Source organism: Megalobrama amblycephala, linkage group LG3 (genome assembly GCF_018812025.1).
Source record: "Megalobrama amblycephala isolate DHTTF-2021 linkage group LG3, ASM1881202v1, whole genome shotgun sequence".
NCBI classification, from domain to species: Eukaryota; Metazoa; Chordata; class Actinopteri; order Cypriniformes; family Xenocyprididae; genus Megalobrama; species Megalobrama amblycephala.
The window spans coordinates 59,426,209-59,450,754 of record NC_063046.1 but is presented as its reverse complement, the minus strand read 5'-3'; the positions used below and the strand labels follow the sequence as shown (position 1 = coordinate 59,450,754).

Genomic DNA, 24,546 nt, shown 5'->3' with positions numbered 1-24,546 from the left:
GCAACGTGGATTGTGCGTAGTGGTTCTTGAAGCACTGACTCCTGCTTCAGTCCACTCTTTGTGAATCTCCCCCACATTTTTGAATGGGTTTTGTTTCACAATCCTCTCCAGGGTGCAGTTATCCCTATTGCTTGTACACTTTTTTCTACCACATCTTTTCCTTCCCTTGGCCTCTCTATTAATGTGCTTGGACACAGAGCTCTGTGAACAGCCTCTTTTGCAATGACCTTTTGTGTCTTGCCCTCCTTGTGCAAGGTGTCAATGGTCGTCTTTTGGACAACTGTCAAGTCAGCAGTCTTCCCCATGACTGTGTAGCCTACAGAACTAGACTGAGAGACCATTTAAAGGCCTTTGCAGGTGTTTTGAGTTAATTAGCTGATTAGAGTGTGGCACCAGGTGTCTTCAATATTGAAACTTTTCACAATATTCTAATTTTCTGAGATACTGAATTTGGGATTTTCCTTAGTTGTCAGTTATAATTATCAAAATGAAAAGAAATAAACATTTGAAATATATCAGTCTGTGTGTAATGAATGAATATAATATACAAGTTTCACTTTTTGAATGGAATTAGTGAAATAAATCAACTTTTTGATGATATTCTAATTATATGACCAGCACCTGTATATATGTTGAGAGAGAGACGTGCAGACAGAAAAAGTAATCGAGATCTCAAGATTTATTTCAAATAACAGCAAAACCCAAAAACAAACAAAACAGTAAACAAACCGAAAGCATTAGTGGCACCACAAAGTATTGTACATACAGTAACATCATTTTAGGTTCAGTAACAGACATCTTGTCTGATATTTTTTCATTTTGCTTCTTAACTTTACAGATACACCACCAAACAGATAAAACCTTAGTGCCTTATAAAGCCGTCAACATCACATATAGCCTCAGCAAAAATGGAGAAATATAGTGTTCTTCCCTTCATTTTAAACAAAACTGCTTATTGACAACCATCTCAGGCAGGAAGTGCTTTGCTTGGTCTGTAAACTCTCCGTAATTTTTAAGTATAAATATGAGTGTTTATTTCAAGTTAGACTAAAAGGTTAGAAAAACATATTTAATAGCATATTCAGCAGAGTATAAAAAAAGCTTGAATTGTAATATATGTATATACACACATACATCAAACTCTCCATTCAACAAACACGCACAGGTGACACTTTTAATGCTTAAAAAATAATTTACAGAAGAACAACAATCCTGTTACGCATGAGTATAACATTCATACTGGAAAAAAAAAAAAAAGTTTTTGCAAATATATATATAAAAAAAATACTTTGCACACTAGAGCATAAAGTTGTTCGCTCCGATATGTAGTTAAAACATAATGCCTTTTGCTTAGTTGTTCTAGCCATTAAAAATCTGCTTTGTACGGAGTGCATATCAGTAAGTGCAAATCATTTACACATTGTGCATCTTTCTAAATAGAGTTGTCAGATTTTGGTGGTTGTTTTGCATTTTATCAGCAGCAACAGTATTCTTGTTTTGCAGAACACACCTCTTGTGACCCCCGAGTTTAAGATTAGTGCTATTGCTTTGTCTCAGTTACACGTAGCAGTTTGTTCAGCGAATGTCAGAGTAGTGCATTGCATCATTTTCACCAGTCACCTCAGGAGACACAGTAACCGCAGCTCCACGGAAGAGTGAACGGGGCAGTGCTTTTGTTCTCCACTGCTCAGATGCAGTGTTCCTCAGGAGTCTCTTGGATTTTCAACAGGCACTAAAGGCTTTACTACCGTCCTACTAATTGCACAGTGAGTCTCCCTGCAGTGAGAGGTGGTGCAGACGGGTCGTATGAAAGAAAAGGGAATCAAGCGTCTGAGATGCAGCTCTGGATCTTATCGATCCACAGCTGGGCATTCTGAGCATCCGCTGCACAGAAGTTGTACATCCGTTTAGTGGTCTTCAGCTGCAGGGACAAAGATGAAGAGATTTGAAATGTACTTTAATTCAGCAAGGGCTCATTTAACCCTTGTGTGACATTTTTGTCTTTTTCAGTTTTGTTCTTTTGGTCATTTTGCCTGTGTTAATGCCAACTACATACATTTTGGCACATGTGTGTATTTTTATTGGAATTTTACTATTTCACCCCCATTTCCTTTAATAAATCTCTTTTACACTAGTAACACAAAATAGTTTCTCTCAGGACATTAAGGACAAAAATGTCCCCATTGAAACCCATTAAAACTGCAATTTTTAATCCCAGGGTCATTTATCTATAAATGATGCAATCTTTGTTAATAGGCTTTCATTCTGTTAGCAAGGCTTCAAAATTAAAATTTGTACTTTTTTTTCTTACCAGATGGTGCCATTTTCTCAGGTTTGGCCTATAAAGCAAATACTCACTTTATTCCTTTTTCTGCTTCTGCACATTGTAGAGCCAATTGGATAAATTGTGTGTGTGTGTGTGTGTGTTTGTATGGATGTCATGCGTGTATTAAAAAATTGCGTGTGCGTGTTCATGTCTGCAAATCACAAATCCATCCACTGTGTGTACCAGTGGGGTTTTGCTGGCATCTAATGGGGAACATTTGGTACTGCACCCAAACAAAATCTTACTGAAAGCTCATTTTTTAGGATATCAACCTCAAATTTGGAAAACAACATTAGATTCATGGCTTTAATTTTCTAGCAGTTTTAGAGTTCAACATGTTTCATAAAATATACATTTTATACAAAATATTGTTCATAAATTATTTTCATAAACTTAAACCTCTATAACTTTTTTTTTTATTTCACTTTTTACTTCAACAATAATTTGCCAAGGGTCTTCTTTAAAATGAGACCAAACTTAAGTCTGGGCTCCAAAGCTTCAAATTTTCATGACAGTTTTTGGACATGGACATTTTTGTCCTCTTTTAGGGCCCTATGATTTCCGCGATGCTGAAAATGCGGACAGAATCGCGGAATAAAAACTAAAACTATTTTTTTTTTTTTTTACTTGACAGAAACATATTAGTGTTGTACAGTAGAATTAATTTAAATTAATTTAATAATAAATTATTAAAACTATCTTTTTAAGGAATAATCTCAGTTTTTCTTCCATGTTTTAACAAGCACATTGTTTGACCGAAAAGTTTAATATCATAATTAAAAGATAAATTACATGGTATGCGTTAATTTAATTGCAGGAAAAATGAAAATTACGGAACAAAATTTCTGAAAAAACAAAACATTTCATAAAAAGACTTTTTTTAAATTAATACATTTTGTTGTTTTTAAGAATTCAATTACTTAGACATGCTTTTTGATTATTAAAATGTATTTAAACCATTAAAATGGAATCCAGAAACGTTGAAACAGAAAACAGAATTTGGTAAAAATGAAACAGAATTTGAGGGGAAAGAGTAAAATGTATATCATAGGGCCCTAAAATTTTTTATTAAACTTTTAATAAATTGTTGGTAAATTGGATAAGTTTCATTATTTAAATTAATTAGACATGCTTTTTCATTACTAAAATTTAATTTAACCATTAAAATGGTAAAAAAAATAATAATAATAATAAAAAAAATGAATAAAACTGAAAAAAAAAAAAAAAAAAACGGAATCCAGTAAAATTAAAACAGAAAAAAAGGAATTGGGGAAAAAATTAAACGGAATTTGGGAAAAAAAACAAAAAAACAACGGAATTTGGGAAAAAATTAAATGGATTTCATAGGGCCCTACTCTTTGGACCTATGTGTAACTCTTCCTTTAAATGACGCACAAGGGTTAACTGATCAAAAGTGACATTAACTCTTTCCCTGCCAGCATTTTTGATCATTTTCACAAAATTTTCATGGCCCACAGAATATTTTGTTGTATGAATATCTGAACATACAATATATCAAAAGAAAAAAAAGAGTAAGTTTCATAAAAAAGCAATATTTTGAACACAAATATCACGTAATCGGACTACATCCGGATTGGATTCGGAGCAATGATCAAAACACAGATCGAGTAGATCAACAACCCCAAAGCTTCACAGTCCTGTACCTCTTCAAGGGTTCGACATTTCATTCGGTAACGTTAGGCAGTATGTGCTGTTGAATGTTTGATAATTGCCAGAAAAAACTTGTCAATGGTGGGGAAAGAGTTAAAGACTAATAATGTTGCAAAAGATTTCTATTTCAAATAAAAATAAAAAGACATGTAATAATATTTTACACTATTACTGTTTTACTGTATTTTAAGTATCAAATAAATGTAGCAGAGACTTAAAAAAAACAAAAAACATTAAAAATCTTACCACCCCCAAACATTTGAACAGTAGTGTATACAGTAAATAATTAATAATAATTGACAGTTCTGGTCCTGGATGCTGATTGGTCAAATTTCCTGCGGAAATCCACCATGTCGCTCTTATTATAAAACACTATTACAAGCTAACCGTTGTGAATCGAGACAAGATAATGAGATAGTTTTGAACACTGGCTGGTTATGTACTTGCTCAAAAAATTGATTTTGGATAATTTTTAACCAAAAAAAGTTACGGACTGCAGCTTTAAAAAGGATTCGATCTGCTGTAAAGTGTAACAACACAAGGCCGTTTGCGCCCTCTGCAGGCATTAGTTATAATACATAATGTACATAAGATGATTGTTTATATTATATATTTTAACAGTGTTGTTCTATAAAATCATATGATTACTTGCTTTTGATACTGTATTTGAACCAAATATTATTTTCTCATTGTTATTATATCTGTGTTTTAAGTCATTTTAAAGGCTTACGTCTATTTTTATTACCACAAAAAATATCCGATTACTCAGTTACCAAAATAATCATTAGTGACAGCCCTACTTATGTCTTTGCCAAAGTAAATTTTTATTACCACAAATATATAAATAAAATAAAAAATAAAATCCGAATACACGTTACTAAAATAATGACCGCCCTAATTTTAAGGTACAACAGCTGTGTGCGATAGATCGTACAGCACAGCCTCACACACTGCATTTCTTCATCAGCGACTGGAGTACTTACATCAAAGAAAGCCTTTTCACTGATGTGTTTGGGGGCTCCTATGGTCGGTGTGGCAATCAGGACAGACTCCACTTCAGCCAGGTCAATATAGCCGCGACAGCTTGTGTCCTCGTCCGTCTCATAATACCTCAGCTATAGAGAGAGTCATTTCAAATTCAGAAAGAACTGAATGAGTTAAGGTACCAAAAATGTAATAAACCACTCACCTGATGTTTTGTTATGTCCAGAACAAACCACCTAGCTTTCCACGCTTTAAGTAATGCCCCACGCTTATACAGAATTCCCTCAAATGATCTGTATAAACAAAGAATTGAGAGCTTGTTTGCTTTGTCCATGAAGTTAGATTGAGCAGTATCGACGGTGTTGTCTGTCACTGTTACCTATTGTCTTCATTCTTTGGGGTAAACTGATTGTAGAGTGTGGCTGCTCTACGATTAACGCCATTGGCCGCAGTGGGGCTGCTGTCCTCTCCGAGGCCGCTGTCAGGTAGGTGCAACATGGAGCGACGCTGGTAGGCCTGCAGGTTGGAAGTGGGGACCAAGCCAGAGATGGACACCGACTCTTTCCGTAGCTGTGAGATTAAATGCACAACAGGTGAGATCATGATATCTGCTACTTGTTCACTTAAAAGTCTGCTTTTTAAAGCCTGTTTGAGGCTACATTTGTGAAGGAAAGAGGAACAAAAAAGAGAGACAGCACTTACATTGCCCTCCTGTTTGAGGTCTTCCTGGATGCTGTCTAGCACCTTCTCCAGCGTGGTGTGCCAGGGCTCAGACTGCTGTCCCAGTTCTCCCTCCAGACTCTCAATGTCCTGCAACCATACAAATATATTTTAAGACTTCCCGTCTTATAGGTGCCTTTACTCAACTAAGAAATCTTTGCAGACCAGCAGCGGCAGCTCTTAAAGTGACAGCAGCCTAATAAACCAGTTGCTGTCATGTCTGTCATTAATGTAAATCAAAGAACAAAGGTAAAAGAGAAAATTTCTGTATATATAATTTCTGTATATTTTCTACCTGTTAGACAGGAAGGCCACAGGTAAATGTGACATTTATTATAATGGGTTTATGTGAAGATTAAGCTCACATAAATTTAAAGTTGCTATTTTTTAAAGCCTAATAAATGTTGAAATTGACAGCTTTTAGTTATAATATAATGCTGAATGTCTATAATTAATGTAAAAAAAATAAAAATAAAAATCAGTGATGCTGGCCTTCATTCATAAAAAGATGCCATTATACAAATATTTAAAATATACTGTCTTTAAAGTTGTTTCTACATTATTTTGGAGAGTAACTGTGAAAATATTAAAAACTCCCATGTTATTAAACGCGATTAATTACAGAATAAATGTGTGATTAATTCGTTGTTTTTTTTAATCGATTAACAGCACTAGTTATCTTATTCTGTTGCATAAACTGAATGAAGAATAATATATTGATATTTAAAATTATTTTTATATATTTTCTGTCCAATTTTGGTGTTACTTTTAATAAAAGTGTGGTTATTTTATTTTAGTAGCTTGCATATTTTAAATTCAGATTCATAAAATTATTGAATTTAATTAAAAAGTCTAATATTAATACAATTTTACAAAAAAAAAAAAAAAAAAAAAAAAATAATAATAATAATAATAATTACTATTATTTTTTTTTAAAAGTCAGTTTCAGTTTTCAGTCAAGTGCATCCAGAATTTTCAGTTTCGGCCCAGAATGTTCATTTCAGTGCATCCCTAATTCCATCACGCAACATTTTCACTTTCATTATGGGAGGAGTGTAGTGTAGTGTTGGCCCTGATTAAGAGAAACTAAGAAAGGACAAAGACATATGGACTCACTGCCAATAGTTTGGTGATGGCATCAGGCTGTGCGCGGCTGACACTGCTGTAACAAGGCCAGACGATCCTCCTCTTGGTGGTGGCGATGGTGTCGGAGTCGTCCGTGCTCTGCGAGCGCACAGCGAGCATACACCAGTCATAAGAGGGGCCTGTGGACAGCGTCTCCCCCGTGTAGAACTCCCATGTTGTCAGATTGGGAATTGAAATCAACGGTTTCAACACCGGCTAAGAAGAAAAGCAAAGAAACCATTGTTTATTTGATTTTTTTTTCTTCAGTTTTGCCATTATATAAAGCATATTAGCTTATTTTCCATTAACTGGATAACATTTACAACAGGGCCTAAAATTGTAGTCTGAGTTTCACAAACAAAATCCGCAGACAGGCTGAATGAAAATGTAAATCCAAATGTAAAAGAGCTGATTCCCTGGTAACCTCTGTAAACAGCAGCTCTGCGCTTATAAACACTATTTTTTCCTGTTAATCTGATTATTTTTATGTCTACACTACATCGAAAATTAATTCTCGATCTGAATGACCAAGGTGTTTACATGAAGATTTTTTAGTCCGATTGAGCCATCAATACGATTCTAAACAGATCATTTGCTATTGACATACAGGACATTTCAGGACTGCTAATTCACTGATCAGGCATGACATTATGACCACCTTCCTAATATGGTGTTGGTTCCCCTTTTGCTGCCAAAACAGCTCTGACCCGTCGAGACATGAACTCCACTGTGGTATCTGACACCAAGATGTTAGCAGCAGATCCTTTAAGTCCTGTAAGTTGTGAGGTGGAGCCTCCATGGATCAGACTTGTTTGTTCAGCAAATCCCACAGATGCTCGATTGGATTGAGATCTGGGGAATTTGGAGGCCAAGTCAACACCTCAAACTCATTGTTGTGCTCCTCAAAGCATTCCTGAACCATTTTTACTTTGTGTCAGGAGCATTATCCTGCTGAAAGAGGCCACAGCCACCAAGGAATACCGTTTCCATGAAAGGGTGTACATGGTCTGCAACAATGCTTAGGTAGGTGGTACGTGTCAAAGTAACATCCACATGGATGGCAGGACCCAAGGTTTCCCAGCAGAACATTGCCCAAAGCATCACACTGACTCGCCTTCTTCCCATAGTGCATCCTGGTGCCATGTGTTCCCCAGGTAAGTGATGCACATGCACCCGTCCATCCATGTGATGTAAAAGAAAACATGATTCATCAGACCAGGCCACCTTCTTCCATTTCTCCAGTTCTGATGCTCACGTGTCCACTGTTGGCTCTTTCGGCGGTGGACAGGGGTCAGCATGGGCACCCTGACTGGTCTGCAGCTATGCAGCTCCATACGCAACAAACTGCGATGCTCTGTGTATTCTGACACCTTTCTATCAGAACAAGCATTAACTTCTTGAGCAATCTGAGCTACAGTAGCTCGTCTGTTGGATCGGACCACACGAGCCAGCCGTCACTCCCCATGCACAGCAATGAGCCTTGGTCGTCCATGACCCTGTTCCTTCCTTGGAGCACTTTTGATAGATACTGACCACTGCAGACCGGGAACACCCCACAAGAGCTGCAGTTTTGGAGATGCTCTGACCCAGTCGTCTAGCCATCACAATTTGGTCCTTGTCAAACTCACTCAAATCCTTACGCTTGCCCATTTTTCCTGCTTCTAACACATCAACTTTGGGGACAAAATGTTCACTTGCTGCCTAATATATCCACCCACTAACAGGTGCCGTGATGAAGAGATGATCAGTGTTATTCACTTCACCTCTCAGTGCTCATAATGTTATGCCTGATCAGTGTATATCAGGTAATGGGGCATTATTTTGAGTGTCATTCCAAAGCAAAAAAAATCACTTACAGAACCTTTAACACACTTGACACTTGTTCTTTCCCAACCTTAAATAAATTCTGTTGCAGTTTCAAGATTACAATGTGAAGCCCCCGGGAAGAAAGAAGAAACAGCCCACAGGGTCCTTTGCTCTCACTAAACTTCCTCAAATATGTTTTTGTTTGGGTTATGGGTGACTATGGATGAACTGATTCACCCATTTTGAAAAAATGTCAGGGGATGACTGCCAGTGAGAAGATCCCAATGTTAAAAACAACTTTTACTCACAGCCTGGATTTGAGGATAGAGCACTCTCCCATTCTATCTTTGTTTTTTACAGACTGACCACCTGATTCAGATGTAATAAGACTGCTTTATAAGGTCAAAGATGCTGTTTTGCAATTGTGGGGAACTATTCTTCACTGTGAATGTGATCTGGCAAAAGACGACAACATATTTGGGACTGGTAGTCAACATAACCTCTAAGCAGAGTGCTCTAGGGTAACAGCCATTAGAGCTGTCTGGTACAGATAGACTCTTTACCTCCGTCTCTGATGGGCTGTACAGGTAGTTGAAGAAGAGAGGGCTTTTGCTGTGCATTCGGTTGATACACTCCCAGATACAGATTCCTCTCTTGGACTGCTTTTCTCCTTTGTCCTCAAACAATGTGCCTTTAGTGAGGAGACACAAAGGAGCACTTGTTAATCACACACTACTCATGTAGTAACGTGATCAGGTGTGAAACAATATATCAGAAGTCAAGTCTGATAAGATTAGCAGCACTTAAAAGAAGTGCTTCCAAAGGTCATCAAGGCTGTTACGAGTAGGTAAAACATTTCTGAGCAAGACTGCACGTGTCGTTGTAATACTACACAGGCATTCAAACCATGTTTATTTCAAGAACACATCTGAAAAACATTTGCACAATAATGTAATTATGGCAATAAAGGAAAGTGAACACACCATGCTCCAGGCGCTCGTAGTCCGAGTCCAGAAGGAAGTTTTTGAAGCGATTGGAGATGTAGTGGTATGCCAGAAACTTCAGATAGTATTGATTAAACTCAAACTCAAGGGGATACTGGTTATGAACCTGTAATAAGAAAGTTAATATGTCATATTGGAGGATCTTTTGGGCCTCATTTCACGACCACAGTAGCTGCGTTTCCATTACGCTTCAAATTGCGCAAACTGAAATTGCGAATTGAATAGAATAGAAACTAATTTTGTAATTTTCACAAAAACTCATGTATCACAAAAAAGTTTCTATGCTCGCATGAGGTGGTTTTTCAGGCAATTCGAAAAAGGAATATTTCACAAAAGTTTTTTCGAATTTACAGGTCACTAGGCGTACATAAAGTCGATCATTCTTTAAAGATGGCGCGGTATGTTTGGACAGAAGACGAGACAGTAGGGGTGTAACGTACATGTATTAGTTCCAAATCATATGGTATGGATGTCACGGTTCGGTGCATATAGTAGGACGACGAATACAGTCAGTCACAGTCGATCCACTCTCCATTCCAGAAAGGGAATGTAATTCACCATTGCTAACCACCACAAAAGAAAAAAGTGCAGAAGAACAGATGATCTATGCATAGATCATATGTGTTTGTGTAATCTCTCAACCAGTGTTTCAACTACAGAAAGACATCAATAAAACAGCTTGAGAACAATATCTCACGTAGCATTACATTTACCTCAGTCAAGTCATTTAGTGTCCACAGCATGTTAGTTCACTGGAGAAATGAACTCTAGAGGGAGCATTTCACTAAATGCACTATATTAGCTTATATATTCATTATATTTACCTGTTAGTACTAATGTCTTAATTGTTTAAAATATGTTTAAAGGTTCCCTAGAATTAAAATGTAATTTATCTTGGCATAGTTGAATAACAAGAGTTCAGTACATGGAAATGACATACAGTGAGTCTCAAACTCCATTGTTTCCTCCTTCTTATATAAATCTCATTTGTTTAAAAGACCTCCGAAGAACAGGCGAATCTCAACATAACACCGACTGTTACGTAACAGTCGGGATCATTAATATGTACGCCCCCAATATTTGCATATGCCAGCTCATGTTCAAGGCATTGCATGCATGACGAACACTTTGTAAAGATCCATTTTGAGGGTTATATTAGCTGTGTGAACTTTGTTTATGCTGTTCAAGGCAAGCGCGAGCTCCGTGGGCAGAGAGCACGAGAATTTAAAGGGGCCGCAGCATGAATCGGCGCATATTTAATGATGCCCCAAAATAGGCAGTTAAAAAAATTAATTAAAAAAAATCTATGGGGTATTTTGAGCTGAAACTTCACAGAAACATTCAGGGGACACCTTAGACTTATATTACATCTTGTAAAAAAACGTTCGATGGCACCTTTAAATAAATTTGTCATGAAAACAAGTTATGACAGTAACTGTGAAATTGATTATATTTCAAAAATTAATTGGAGTAATAATTTTATAATTAGATTTAGAAGTTAATGCACAACCTGTCTTATGTGCAATTTACATGTTTTGTTTTTTTTAATTGAGCGTTGATTATTATATCTAAAAATAAATAGCAACTGAATTTAATAGTTTGGTCTCTAACTTTAATATTATAGTAATGTGCAAGAAAGAGCTCCCTGTATATAGTTTACAGCATTAGCTGAGATAGATTTTTTGTCCTTAAGAAAATTTTAATTATAATTGAATTTATTTAAAGAGAGAGACGCAATTTGTTCAATAAACAAAGGGAATTCTAAACAACAAAGAAATGCCACAATTTATCAAGACCTCGAAGAAGATAGGAGAGAGAAACCCCCAGAAACACGTCATAAGGGGCTTTCGCACCAAATAGTTCTAGGAACTCAGTTCTAGGAACTAACAACTAGGATAGTTTCCGCAGAACTAATTTCTCCCCCGGGCCATGTTCCTGATTGCATTCGCACCGGGAATAGGAACTCTGAATCGGCTACAGTGGCGTCTTTAAGTGCGCCATTTACAAACGCTAAAAACCTGTGGATTGAGGATGCCGTGATCAGAGATGTGTTGTGGGTTTCGTGACAATGGAGATGGAAAGTAAACGCATAATTTACGTGACTGAAAGAGAAAAAATTGCAGCTAAGAGGCGAAATCTCCTGTGCCGACTTTCAGACAACAGGTAAATGCAGTTATCGTTGTTTTCCATGTTAGTTTCCATGTTAATATGTTTACACAGCTTTTTAAAAACGCTGGGTGCCGGTGCTTGACATGCGTTTGACCAATCAACGTTCACTTACGTCACTGATAGTTCCTATAGTGCTGGTTTAGGCCCTACTCTGAAGTAGGAGCTAATTTAGTTCCCCCAAAAGGAGTTCCTATATCTAAAATCGTTCTTAGTTCCTGCGGTGCGAACACGGCAAAATCCGGGTACTTCAGCCAATAGTTCTAGGAACTATTAAAAGGTTCCTCCAGTGCGAAAGCCCCTATATGTGGCTGCTCCCAAGTATAAGGGGCTTTCCTTGCCATTAATGCTTGGATAACACGCCTACGTCTCCTTCGATTAAAAATAATGGCTGCGATATACTTCAACCAACCAACATCCATCGGCATGATTTTTGGAATCAGTTATCGCGTTTTAGTCGCATAACGTCAGTTAATGGAAACGCTATCATTTCGCAATCGTTTTTTATCGACATTTAGAAAAATATCGCAAAAGTGTAATGGAAACCACTGCATGAGCAGGACACCACTGAGACTGCAGTTCAAGAAAATTATTAGTAAACACTCAGGAAATGATTAGTTGAAGGGATTTTAAAAAGTACAAAAATAACAGCAACAGGAGGGACATAATGTGATAATGTGCAGCCAGCAGGATCTAGACAGAAGAGCTCACAAATTTCTCACACTCGGGGCCACCTGGACTTCCTGGCAAAAACAACAGCTGCCTCTAAGATGAGACACTTCTATTTTCAGATGCCTTCGCTGTATTTTTTTGTGGTTTGTGACATTGGAGGACCTCCACTGGGTCATTCAAGTGCTCTACGCCTCGATTTCATCACACAAGCCTAAAAACAATGCATGTCTGTAAAACCATGGGAGTGGTGCGCATGTCTCCGGAGGGAGAAAAACTTTTCCTGCCCTTTACTTATTCTAATGTAGCACAGACTTCACAGAATCCCAAAAATTGCAGCTTTCCGCCGGTTGTGCTAAACGTGCGGATGTTGGGAGGTGATGGCGAAATACCCGAGCAAGTACAATGTTGGCTGCAGGTTGAAGCACCATCTGTGTACGATCATTTCAAAGGGGGTGGGGGGAAGGAAGATGGGCCGAACGAGCAGCTCTGTCTAAATTACTTGACCACCATGGGGATTGCAAAAGGAAAGCTAGAGCATGCATTCTGACAGCTGAGTGCTTCTCATCCTCCACCTCCTGGCTGGACGCTGCAGGAATGCTGTGAACTCATGGACGAAGCATGGTGAGAACAAGAGAGGGGTGTGAGAGAGAGATTGCGAGTTATGATGTGATTCTGGGCAGTGTGTGAAAAAGAGAGATGGAGCAATTGGTTTTTTGTTATTTAGCAGAAACTTATTCAAAATTAACATAGACAGTCCCATTTGGTGCGACCTGGGGTTAAGGTGTCTTGCTCAAGTACACAACGGTCATCGGGTTCATGAGTCACTACATCTGTTGTTTGAATCCACAGCTTTCAGGTTTCCAGCCCAGATCTTTAACCACTATGATTCCACTACCCCCGGATAATGGAAGACATTAGAAGATTGCCGGTTCAATGATCATCAAGATCTTATCCGCCATTATTTCCTTGAGCAAGACACGTAACCCCAGGCTGATTTGGATAAAGGTGTCTCCTACATGACTGCTTATATGGCCAACTTGCCTGATGGACACAGTCAAGAAACTGGAGAAAAATGGGAGTGAAGCCGCTGCCCTGGCTGCTGGGGGTCAGGGTGCCACGTTGGCTGAATTTGTGGCCGAAAGACAGCCACTCTTTCTCCAAAAGCACCTGAAAGCCCTCTAGGGTTCTGTAGAATGGATCGCTGAGCACCTGCGCGAGGGAAACCACCTATAGAAACATTGAGACAGGAATATAACCATTACGGCTGCACGATTATGACAAAAATCACAATTGTCGATTATTCCCTTGAAATTGTAAATGCGATTATCAATTACGATAATCACAATTACATTGAATGATGTTTTGAATAGCTTTATACCATTGTTTGAAGCAACTGCAAACCATATTTTTAATGCAAAAAATAAAAAACAAATTAGGATCTGGTTTAAGAGATGCTTTTTTGGGTGGTAAATAATGCCGCAAATACCAGTAAATTGACGAGCACAAGCCTTAGTAAATCACCTTGCATGATTCATTTAAATACTCTCCTCCCATAAATTCTGCGTCTGAAAGGGAAACTCCTACAAATGCATATGCAATAAGGCCAGCCACAAAAATAACCCTGTCCACGCCTTTTCAGTGCTAACTTTTTGTCTTTAGTAAATCCTGACAGTAGTTTATTAATGCCGAAAGAGGGTTCACACTTGCGCAAGCTGTTAGTAAATCTGGCCTTAAATCTCCAAAATGCCTCCATCATGTTTTTTGTCTTCACATTTTTGTGACAGGTGCCATTTCCCAGAGACTGGCTTATCTTGAGTGACACAATGGCCTGCACTGTTTGTCACAAGAATGTAAAGTCTGCATGAAATCAAAATTACTAGTCTTGTGGTGAACACAATTAATCCATGCACTAAGTCCAAATTAATCCACAGGAAAAAACAAAAAAAAAAACTTGTCTTTGTAATCTTTAGACAAAATCAGAACATTTGCTTCCCCTCTGGAATAGGCATGTGACGGTATCAAATTTTCATGTTGCGATTAATTGCTGAAGCTTTTATCACGGTATTGAAATAAGTTGCAAAAAAAGTGTTGTCATAGTATAACAGGTTTAAGAACTTTTTGTAATAAAAATAACTCGGAATGTTTAAATACAATACACAAAAAAAATATAAAGTCAAATTTTCAAACAGATTAAAGTGCAAAATAATTTTAGTTAAGTGCATTAACTAAGACTGAGCATTAGCTACATAGAGAAGGTATTATTTTCTGTTAATGTTAGTTAAGAAACAGATCATTGTTAGTTTTATCTTAGGTCCATTAAATAAGTTCTTTTGATTTTAGTAATGTTATTAAACAGTAAAAAGAAATTAACACTAACTAAGAATAATTAATGCTTTAGAAGTATTTTTCATTGTCAGTTTGGTAATAATGAATTAACATGTAAACTAATGAAGCCGTATGTCTTTAAGTTTTACTGAACAATAACAAATAATCAGAACATTTCTAATCATTAGGGCATGTTGTAGTCCAGATTAAAATATATGTTTGAGGCATTTTAAAAACTTCACCAGCGCAGTTGCTTTGTTTATGGGGTTTCCGGGATACAGCGGTGTTGTGCATTTTATACGGTTGGTGGGGAAAGTATTCTTAAATGCATTATAAAAATTGTAATAATTGGTAATAAATTATTATTTACGGTATTTTGAAATGCCCACGATAACAATATCGTGCATATTCATTATCGCGATATATCGCATTACCGAATATCGGCACAAGTCTACTCTGGAACGGCGTTCCTTTTTCCAGTTTGACGGCTTGGGCAAGACAACCTAATATACTTATTAGGGTGTACGTCACTTTCCGCGTCCAGAAAGCTTGAAAGCTTTCAAAATATATACTCAACCGTGGATGAGCGCGGATGGCCAAGTTCTACACATGTGCAGTACAATTGTTGTGACTCTCCTGTCTTCCTTGCACATGAGCTGTTGTACGCGCGGTCTCAAAACTTGGTCTGCGGACGTCCACAAATCCTCCTGATGGCGAAAATTACGTCACGGAACATGACCACTGTCAGTCAGCTGTGAGCTAAAATTAAACCCTGCCACTTATTCAATATTCCAGAAATACATCACAATACTCTGTCGCAGCAACTGGTATACGCAAAAAAAAAAAAAAAAAAAAAAAAAAAAAAAAAAAAATATATATATATATATATATATATATATATATATATATATATATATATATATATATATAAAAAATCAAAAATGCATTTGTGAATACCAATTCAAAAAATATATCTGCCAGATGCATAAATGTAAAGCTTTGCTCTAACCACAAGGAGAAACTGCAACAGAACTCGTTTCCAAAGATGGTTATGTTAAGCATTATCAGAGCAATATCGCAAAGCAATAAGCAATATCATAACACAACCAAGACTAAAAGCATGGCCACGTGACAAAAGCGTGATTCTGTTCTCTCCTACAGAGCCAGACATATGGAGCTTATTTAGATCAGGCCTACAGAGAGAATGGCAGAATGGTCAAGAGGCAGGGAAAGTGAACAGGAACAGTGTTGTTCAGACATGTGCCTGATTCTGTCACTGACCACAGCTAAATTTTACAACCCCAGCTGACAGCCAGAGAACACAATTCTGTTTCTGATGACAGTTAACTGATCAAGTGGGCATGGAAAATATGAGCTTTGACCAGAAAAATGTGCCTCTACTGCAACAGATAGGATAAAAAAAAATCCTTAAACATCAAGTTTAAATTGAAAATATGTTTTTTGATTTTAAAATATGTTCTCCTATCCCAGTTTAATGTGCAAAGACAACTATAAGGCATTTGTAGGTTGACATATCCATTGCTCTTGCATCAATTTTTTGCTTGGGGCGGCACTACCTGTAATTAACTTTTTCTCTTTTCTTTTCTTATTTTGAACAATGAAAGATAATGGAAGTACGTTTGAAATCCTGTTTGAAAACATTAATTTGGAAGTTCCATTTGTTGTCTTAACATTACAGGGGTCCTTGATTATGATTCAGCTTTTTTAACTTTAGTTAGTGTGTAATGTTTCTGTTTGAGCATAAACAACATCTGCAAAATTACGACGCTCAAAGTTCAATGTAAAGGGAGATTTTCTTTTACAGAAATCACTTTTTAAGGACTACAACAAACGGTTGGTAGGGACTACAATGAGCTTCTTCCCAGCTTAATGACATCACTTACCCTAAAATTTACATAAACCCCGCCCCCAAAAACACACAACAAAGGGGGCGGGGCCATGTTGGGCTGCTTTAGAGAAGAGGAAGAGTTGTTGTAGTAGAGTGTTGTTGTCATGCCGTCATTTAACGCCGGACTGCTTCACAAACGAGGCTCAATTCAACACAAAAGATGAACTTGACGGCACATGCTAGTGGACGAGTTGAATCAGCTCCACAGCAACTACATAAATGTATCCACTAACCATTCAGAAACGTCCAGTTTCATTCTAAAAGTTGTAACTTCTTCCTGAGTCTCTCCATCAGTGTCGACTCCGGTTTGAACAATGTAAGGCTGAACACCGTTACTGACAATCCTCATTTTGGCTGCGTGAGATTCTCCAGCTTTGTTGTTGTTGAGCTGTTAAAGCTCCGCCCTCTTTTGGAAAGGGGGCGGGAGCAGCAGCTCATTTACATTTAAAGGGACACAATCAAAAGTTATAATTTGTCCTTTTTGTCAGAATTTGCACAAATGGCATCAGTTTACTGTCGGGGATTTGTCATTCCGCATCCAGTGTAGACAGCATCACTGATTATAATGGATTCTTTTTACTTTTGTCACATTGCGCCGCTCGCATCTGGCATAGACACATTGTTTTGGTAGTAATTGTGACGTTTGAAGTAGATTCATTGTCTGCCTTACTTTTACCTGACACTGGCAGTCCTTTCACAAATGCTTAGTGTAGAAATTCACATGCTTACTTCTCAATTCTGATTCTTCAATTGCACCATCTAGTGGTCTATTGTTATTGCATGACAACGTCCACTACAACTTCGGGTTTTTTTTTTACGTCAGAACACAGGCTTTTTTGTTTTTGCACACAAAAAGTATTCTCGTCACTTAAAAGTGGTTAAGATGTTGCAGTCGACAGGGAGGTCGGAAAGCTCTGGGATTTCAACAAAAATATCTTAATTTGTGTTCTAAAGATGAACGAAGGTCTTACGGGTTTGGAACGACATGAGGTTGAGCAATTACTGACAGAAATGGATGAACTAACCTTTTAACCTTTCCCCCGCCCCCTTTTTTATAACTCCTAGCCCACCAGTTTAAGAACCGCTGCTATAGAAAATGTGTGAGATGATACTCACCTGAGTGGTGATGTCCCAGCCATCCTCAAGACTAACTAGTACAGATGATCCACTGTCCAGCAACTCAACCACAACCAGAGCCAGCTGCAGCAGCTTGTGTAGCTGTTGAACACACACATCCAGAGAACAAAACAACACATTCTAAGTTTAGCAATTCCTGTACATTTATTGTAATGCGCACTGCTGACTAAGAGCTCTCGGAGGCTCTTGGCAAAGATCGTTACAGATAATATTGTTTTAGTGTCTGAGACACAGAGAAACTTAAGGCCAAAGGGGTTTGTGAGTGCATGACTTTTAGTGCGGTAAGCAACTTTGTTTTGCTTTAATTGTGGCATGCAATTTTCCCATCTTTGTGTTGTATAGGTTCCCAGGGGTGTCTAGTTTTGAGGAAGGAATTACCAACAGGGTCAATGTCACACAGGCCAACGTGTCTCTGGTTTTCTCACATTGCTGCCGGTGGATTTGCGAGATATAGGCCACTCTGAGTCACAATAAGGTGAAGGTGCAGGGGTAGTTTTAATACAGAAAGAATGTGTGTTAAGAGGTCACGCTAACCTGCTGCATCCATTCGCTCTCCTCCAGAGCCTTAAGGAACGAGTCTTCGGTGTCGGAGGGCATGGAACTGGGTGCACATGCCCTCAGAAGCTTCTTGAAAGAGGCCTTCACCTGTCTGGTTTCTGCAAACTCGACCGGCACCAGTTCACAGTTCAGCGCTGAGTCCAGTTTTAAGCCCTGCAATGGAAAAGCATTTGATACGAACTTTTAATTTAGTTTTGTTTAATTTCTGGAAAAATCAGAGCATAGAAACAAACATTTGGATTATGCCTATGGGTGGAACATTGTGTAGACGTTTTGCATATTTCCAGACCAAAGTATCTGAAAAAAAAAAGCTATTATATTCTATCCAAGACCATAAATTTGAGCAGAGCAACTATTTCACTAATATGGATGAAATTAAATTTCCACTTCATAGGCAACAACAAAAAAATCAAAACAGACAGTTTATGTACTAAGGGGGACCAGCCAAATAACTTTGAGTTTACTTAACTGTCAACCACTCCAACCATTAATCTTCATTTTTACATTGAACGCTACAGAAACACATTATCAATAAGGTAAAAAGCAGCACAAAGTTCCTTCAGGCATCCAAATGTAATACAATTTCAGCCAAAACAGACAAATTGTGTCGATAAATCAAGGCTTTTATAAATGGCTATTAAGAGGTCTTTATCTAATCTTAAATTTATTATGCACTAGGGAGAACACTGTCCAAGTATTGCAGGGTGATATGACCTGGTACACTTCAACACAGTAATGAAAAGGCATTTTAGAAATGAACAATTCTTTTGGCCTCCTTTCTTGTATAATTACTACAAGGTCAGCCTAAAATCCTTTGCTTCGTCTCTCTAAGCACTGATAGTAAGTGTAACACCTTTACCCTGAAGTGAGACTTTTCTCCAAAGATGTATAGAGCGGCTTGATGCTTGTGGAGTTGGGCCTGGAGGGTCTCAATGCCAGTAGGGGGCGCCAGATCCTTGCTAGCCAACCGCGCGCCCACGTCGACAGCAGCGGGGTGCTGGATGAATCTGCTGCTAGACCGCAGACTAGCCCACACACCTTTCAGAGAGGAGGGATACAACCAATGTGAGTGAACACAGGTTAGGCAGGAGTACAAAAAAACGTAATAAAAACAAATCAGCGTAACTAATAACGAGAATAAGATGGAATCTACTGATTTGCTAAACGGAGCTGAGAGTACTATATTTTTATTGGTAGATTAAAACAATAATCAAATTTGGCAAAATCTTAAATAAGAGAATGTTAGAATGTTAAATGACGGCTATTTGAATACTGCAGAAATCAAATATCTGTATGTATTGGGGTGCCATATATATATATATATATATATATATATATATATATATATATATATATATATATATATATATATATATATATATGTGTAAATAATGGCACCCCAATACATACACACATTGGTCAAAAGTTTGGAATAATTACGATTTTGTAATGTCTTTGAAAGAAGTCTCTAATATGCTGGTTTGTTGCTCAATTATTTCTGGTGATTAATTATTAATAATCATTCTTGATTTTATCGATGTTGAAAACATGGATTTTAATCAATTTAATGCATCATTGATGTATAGAAATATTTTTTTCTTTAAAATATTACCTCAAACTTTTAAATAGTAGTGCATCACAGTGTACACATAAATATTGCGCAGCAAAAACTGTTTTCAAAATTGATGATAATCAAATGTTTCTTGAGCAGCAAATCGGCATATTAGATTTCTTAAGGACCATGTGACACTGAAGACTGTAACGAGTAATGGTGATGAAAATTCAGCTTTGATCACAGGAATAAATTACATTTTAAAATATACTGAAATAAAAACAGTTCATTAAATTTAGAAAGTTTTTGGTAACACTTTACTTGAAGGGGTGTGCATAAGACTGACATGACACCTTCATATTCATGACATGACACATGTCATGAATATGAAGGAGGTTTTATGAATGTTTATGACAACTGTCATTAAATGTCATTCACTCAATTATGTCATTTTTAATGCAAAGATGACATTGTTTGAGATGTCCGAGTTATGACAACTTGACATAAACCAATACATCATAACCTGTCAGTGTCTTTGTCATGAAATCTTGACATCATTTAGCTTTATGGGTTAACATTACATTAAACTGTCATGTGGTTGGTTTTGACATTGGCTGTCATGAGGTCATTATAATAGTGTCATGAATATGTATCTTGAGCTCAAGTACAGTGGTACAAATTGAACTTGTCATTAAAATGTCATTAAGTGACAATACTCTGACAAATAATTTTATAACAGCGTCATGAATATTTTTCATTTCATTTTTTTTGTTTTTTTGTTTTTTTTAAGTTTCCTTCAACAGAAGGTCAGATAATAGACAATTTCAAATTTCGTAAAAAAGATGACACTGTTATAAAATAATGGTAACACTTTATTTTAGGGTCTTTTAACTAGTTGCTTATTACTATTAGCATTCATATGGCTAAAATATTGGCTATTTATTAGTACTTATAAAGCACATATTAATGCCTTATTCTGCATGACCTTATTCTACATTCTTAATCCTACCCAATACCTAAACCTAACAATTAACTATAATAAGCAGTAAATTAAGAGTTTATTGAGGAAAAAGTCATGGTTAATCATGTATATATGTTTTCACTATACTGAAGTGTTACCAAAATAATGTAATGTAATGTTAACCCATAAAGCTAAGTAGTTTTTTTTTTAAGTCTGATAATTAATCTGCTATGTCATGTTTATGACAGGTTGTGATGTTTTGCTAATGTCAAGTTGTCATGACAAAGACACTGACAGGTTATGATGTGTTGGTTTATGTCAAGTTGTCGTAACAAAGACATCTCAAACAATGTCATCTTTGCATTAAAAATGACATAATTGAGTGAATGACATTTAATGACATTTGTCCTTAAAACCTCCTTCATATTCATGACATGTGTCATGTCATGATTATGAAGGTGTCATGTCAGTCTTATGCACACCCCTTCAAGTAAAGTGTTACCAAGTTTTTAATAATATTCCACAATATTACTGTTTTTACTATTTTTTGTTTTGTTTTATCAAATAAATGTAGCCTTGGCGAGCACAAGACATTTCTTTCAAAAATATTACAAAAAATCTTAATTATGTTGTATGTTATTATGTGTGTGTGTGTCCTGGAGAGTTGGGTTGTGAATGTAACTCATATCATGAATCATAAGTCATAACTCATAAGTAACTCACTTAGTAAACAGGTCATGTCATCAGCTACTACAACACACTAATGCACCACTGAACCTCACTACAGGCCTGCCGGTGTAAAACTACTACAGAAGTGGTCTTTAGTTCTACAGTTCAGTAAACCAGAAAAGTCATTGGTATCCTAAACTCAATGTGGTATGAATTTCAGACACTACGTCTGTATGGATAGAGGTCAAAGAGAGGTTGAGATCATGCATCGTAAGTTAAGCATGGATTAGGTTAGTAAGAATGAGTAAAACAGAGAAACTATACCTTGACTGTGAATTCTTCCCTTAGCTGAAGCTTTTTGGTTTGAGTGAGTGAATAGTTTATCCCTGTACCCGAGTACTGGTAGATTAAGGGTGCAGGAATTGGTGGTGGCACAAGGAACGGGAAATAAAAACAGAAAACAAATTCACACACATGCAACATTCACCCTCTCTGAAGACAAGCTCCTCAGCTGACTGAGACAGACAGGAGAGAACAATGCCGTAGGGCGAAATAACATGGAATTTAAGATTAGAGGTCGACCAATTTATGAAACTGTCACATACTGTTACAAAAATGACATTATTTATATTTAAACAATTAGTAAAAATTATAATTTATATAAATTATTTTAGGGCTGCCCTCGACTAAAGATTTTTCCAGTCGACTAGTAGTCTTTCATTCAAGCGATTCGCCTATATATAATAGCCTAATCAGTGCTCAAGCGCACATAAAGCTTGCAGCAGTTCTCCGGCAAACATAATGACAAAAACTGAATGAGACTGTCTGAAAATTTTATAATGATAACTATTTATTGATAAACTAGTGTTTTGTGTGTTTTCAGCTGCAGAGATGAAGTTGACGATGCCGACTCGTCATCTCCGCAGTAGTGGATGCACCTATATGCACGTTTCAAATGGATTACATAATCTGAGAATATTTGTTTTCAATTTGAATTGGTACATTTCAAGCTTTCCATAGATATATTTCTCATGTCTGTGAGGCAAATATAAGCTGAGTTTCAGTTCATTTTTGTGACGCGCTCCAGTGCACAGAGACCAGGACGGCAGAAAGCGCATCCTGTTGTTTTCATTATATTACAAAAGCACAACGTTTTGTTGTTATTGTGAGTTTACAGAAATAAAAGCAAGCAGACTTGTAAAGTTGCTACTACTTGCATGTTTCAAGTGATAAGCCATATTCGAGGTCAATGAATGATGAACGTTAGGCAAATGTTTACATTTCCTAACATTAACAATCTGTCCAGATTGCGTGATTTCGCCACTTCCTGTGGCGTTTTTTTCCCCCTGCGACTAAACGACATACCATTTTCGGTCAACTAAGCCTCTTCTCGTTGAAAACGGTTAGTTGACTATTAGGGGGCAGCCTTAATTTATTTATATAAACATTAATTGAGTTTGCCTAATGCTGGGCACACGCTACACGACAGATGTCTGGGGTACTAGGGGTACACATTACACCACATTTCAATAGGAAGAATCGCCGACAACTCTGTCTGGTCTACAAACTATGTTTCACAACCAAACACACACGAGAAGTGATACAGGAAATAACGCAAGATCACGTGAGAGACAGGAGTTCTCGCGCAAGACTGGATTTCTTCCCGTTACAAATGGTAGCCTGTGCGATCCAAGTTTTCCGTGTGCCGAGCCATGCTTGCTGATGTTCTGTTGCAGGTCTGTGATTCCTCCCCTGAACTTTCCCTTGCCCTGTATCTTGCTCTCTCATTGGCTGTAGGTTGTCACCGATGTAATTTCAAGCACATTTCACACTGCAGGACACTGAGTCGCAGACAGGTCCGCTGGCATTGGAGCTTCTCTCAAGTCACGTCCTTGATAATACACTACACGACTGTCACTCATGAACAAGTACAGATTTGCCTCCAATTTCGGGCATTTGTCGGCGATTTGCACAAAACTGTCAGCAACTAAAAATCGAGGCTAAAATCATGTACTGTGTACCCAGCATTACTGACAATAGACATTTATGGCGAGCAATCGCTGATTGCAGCTCTTATTGGTTAATGTAATTATACAATATTTTCCTTTTTTTTATTGTTGCACAATAGACTGCACACAGGATTTCATACAATTCACATTTAATATATACATTTTTAAAGCTATGTGCCAATTCAATTGGAAATATGCTTTTTTTGCCGCCATATAAGTTATCTTATATGCAAAATACAATATTGGTCAACCTCTATTTAAGGTTACCTGAAGACTGATGTGAAGAATGCAAAGATGGGGCATCAAAGACAATAAGATGGCTGAAAGTGTACATGAATGACAGGAACATTATATAAATGAGATAAATATATGAAGAATAGAAGATACGGAAAAATAGAAAATGTATATATGGAAAACTAGATTTTAATGTGAGTGGTGTGTGGCCATGCAAAACTAGTTTTTACAATGCTAAGGTGTTGTGGGTGGTGGTCAGGGCATTGCTATGTGGTTCATAGGGTATTCTGGGTGGTTATTTACTGGCTCAAGTCTAAAAGAACCCGGCATTAAGGTTTCTAAAGTGCAGGTCTCCCCATGAAGCCACACGATTTGAGATATTAATCATGTAGCACTAGCTACATACAAGGTGCAGAGCAGTTGATGCTTTCACCACTAATGAAAAAAATAATGTTACCAAAAATGAGGAAGTGATCAGTTCCACATTTCTGTGAAGAGAACATGATGGGAAATGTCTCATAGCCTGCACCTGCTGGAATATATTTGGCTGTGGTGAGACAGAGACCCATCTAATTTCAGTGCATAACAGCAAAGAAATGAGAGTCTTCAGCAGCAGCTGCTATCACTAACCCAGAATTTGAGAAATATGATGAGGAACATCAGCTGAGACTTGCATCTTGTACACAGTCTCTGTTAAAATCATGAGCTCTTTTCCAAG

The 24,546-nt window shown here is 37.3% G+C and overlaps 1 protein-coding gene across 3 annotated transcripts in view; it reads right to left on the bottom strand.

Annotated features, from left to right (window-relative positions):
- Positions 1-661: 661 nt before the first annotated feature.
- The window catches only part of sbf2 (SET binding factor 2), a 172,974-nt gene continuing 149,089 nt past the window's right edge, over positions 662-24,546 (bottom strand). For 2 of the 3 annotated variants that reach the window (XM_048186296.1, XM_048186297.1), the window contains 12 exons: positions 19,263-19,441; positions 18,380-18,556; positions 17,825-17,926; positions 13,516-13,701; positions 9,616-9,742; positions 9,196-9,323; positions 6,818-7,042; positions 5,684-5,791; positions 5,361-5,551; positions 5,187-5,274; positions 4,981-5,112; positions 662-1,921 (listed from right to left, as the gene is read on the bottom strand). In XM_048186296.1, coding sequence (XP_048042253.1) covers positions 1,823-1,921; positions 4,981-5,112; positions 5,187-5,274; positions 5,361-5,551; positions 5,684-5,791; positions 6,818-7,042; positions 9,196-9,323; positions 9,616-9,742; positions 13,516-13,701; positions 17,825-17,926; positions 18,380-18,556; positions 19,263-19,441 — 1,742 coding nt within the window. In that variant the 3' untranslated portion in view covers positions 662-1,822. Of the gene's footprint in view, positions 1,922-4,980; positions 5,113-5,186; positions 5,275-5,360; positions 5,552-5,683; positions 5,792-6,817; positions 7,043-9,195; positions 9,324-9,615; positions 9,743-13,515; positions 13,702-17,824; positions 17,927-18,379; positions 18,557-19,262; positions 19,442-21,909; positions 21,985-24,546 lie in introns of all 3 variants that reach the window. The other variant, XM_048186295.1, reaches the window with a different exon arrangement.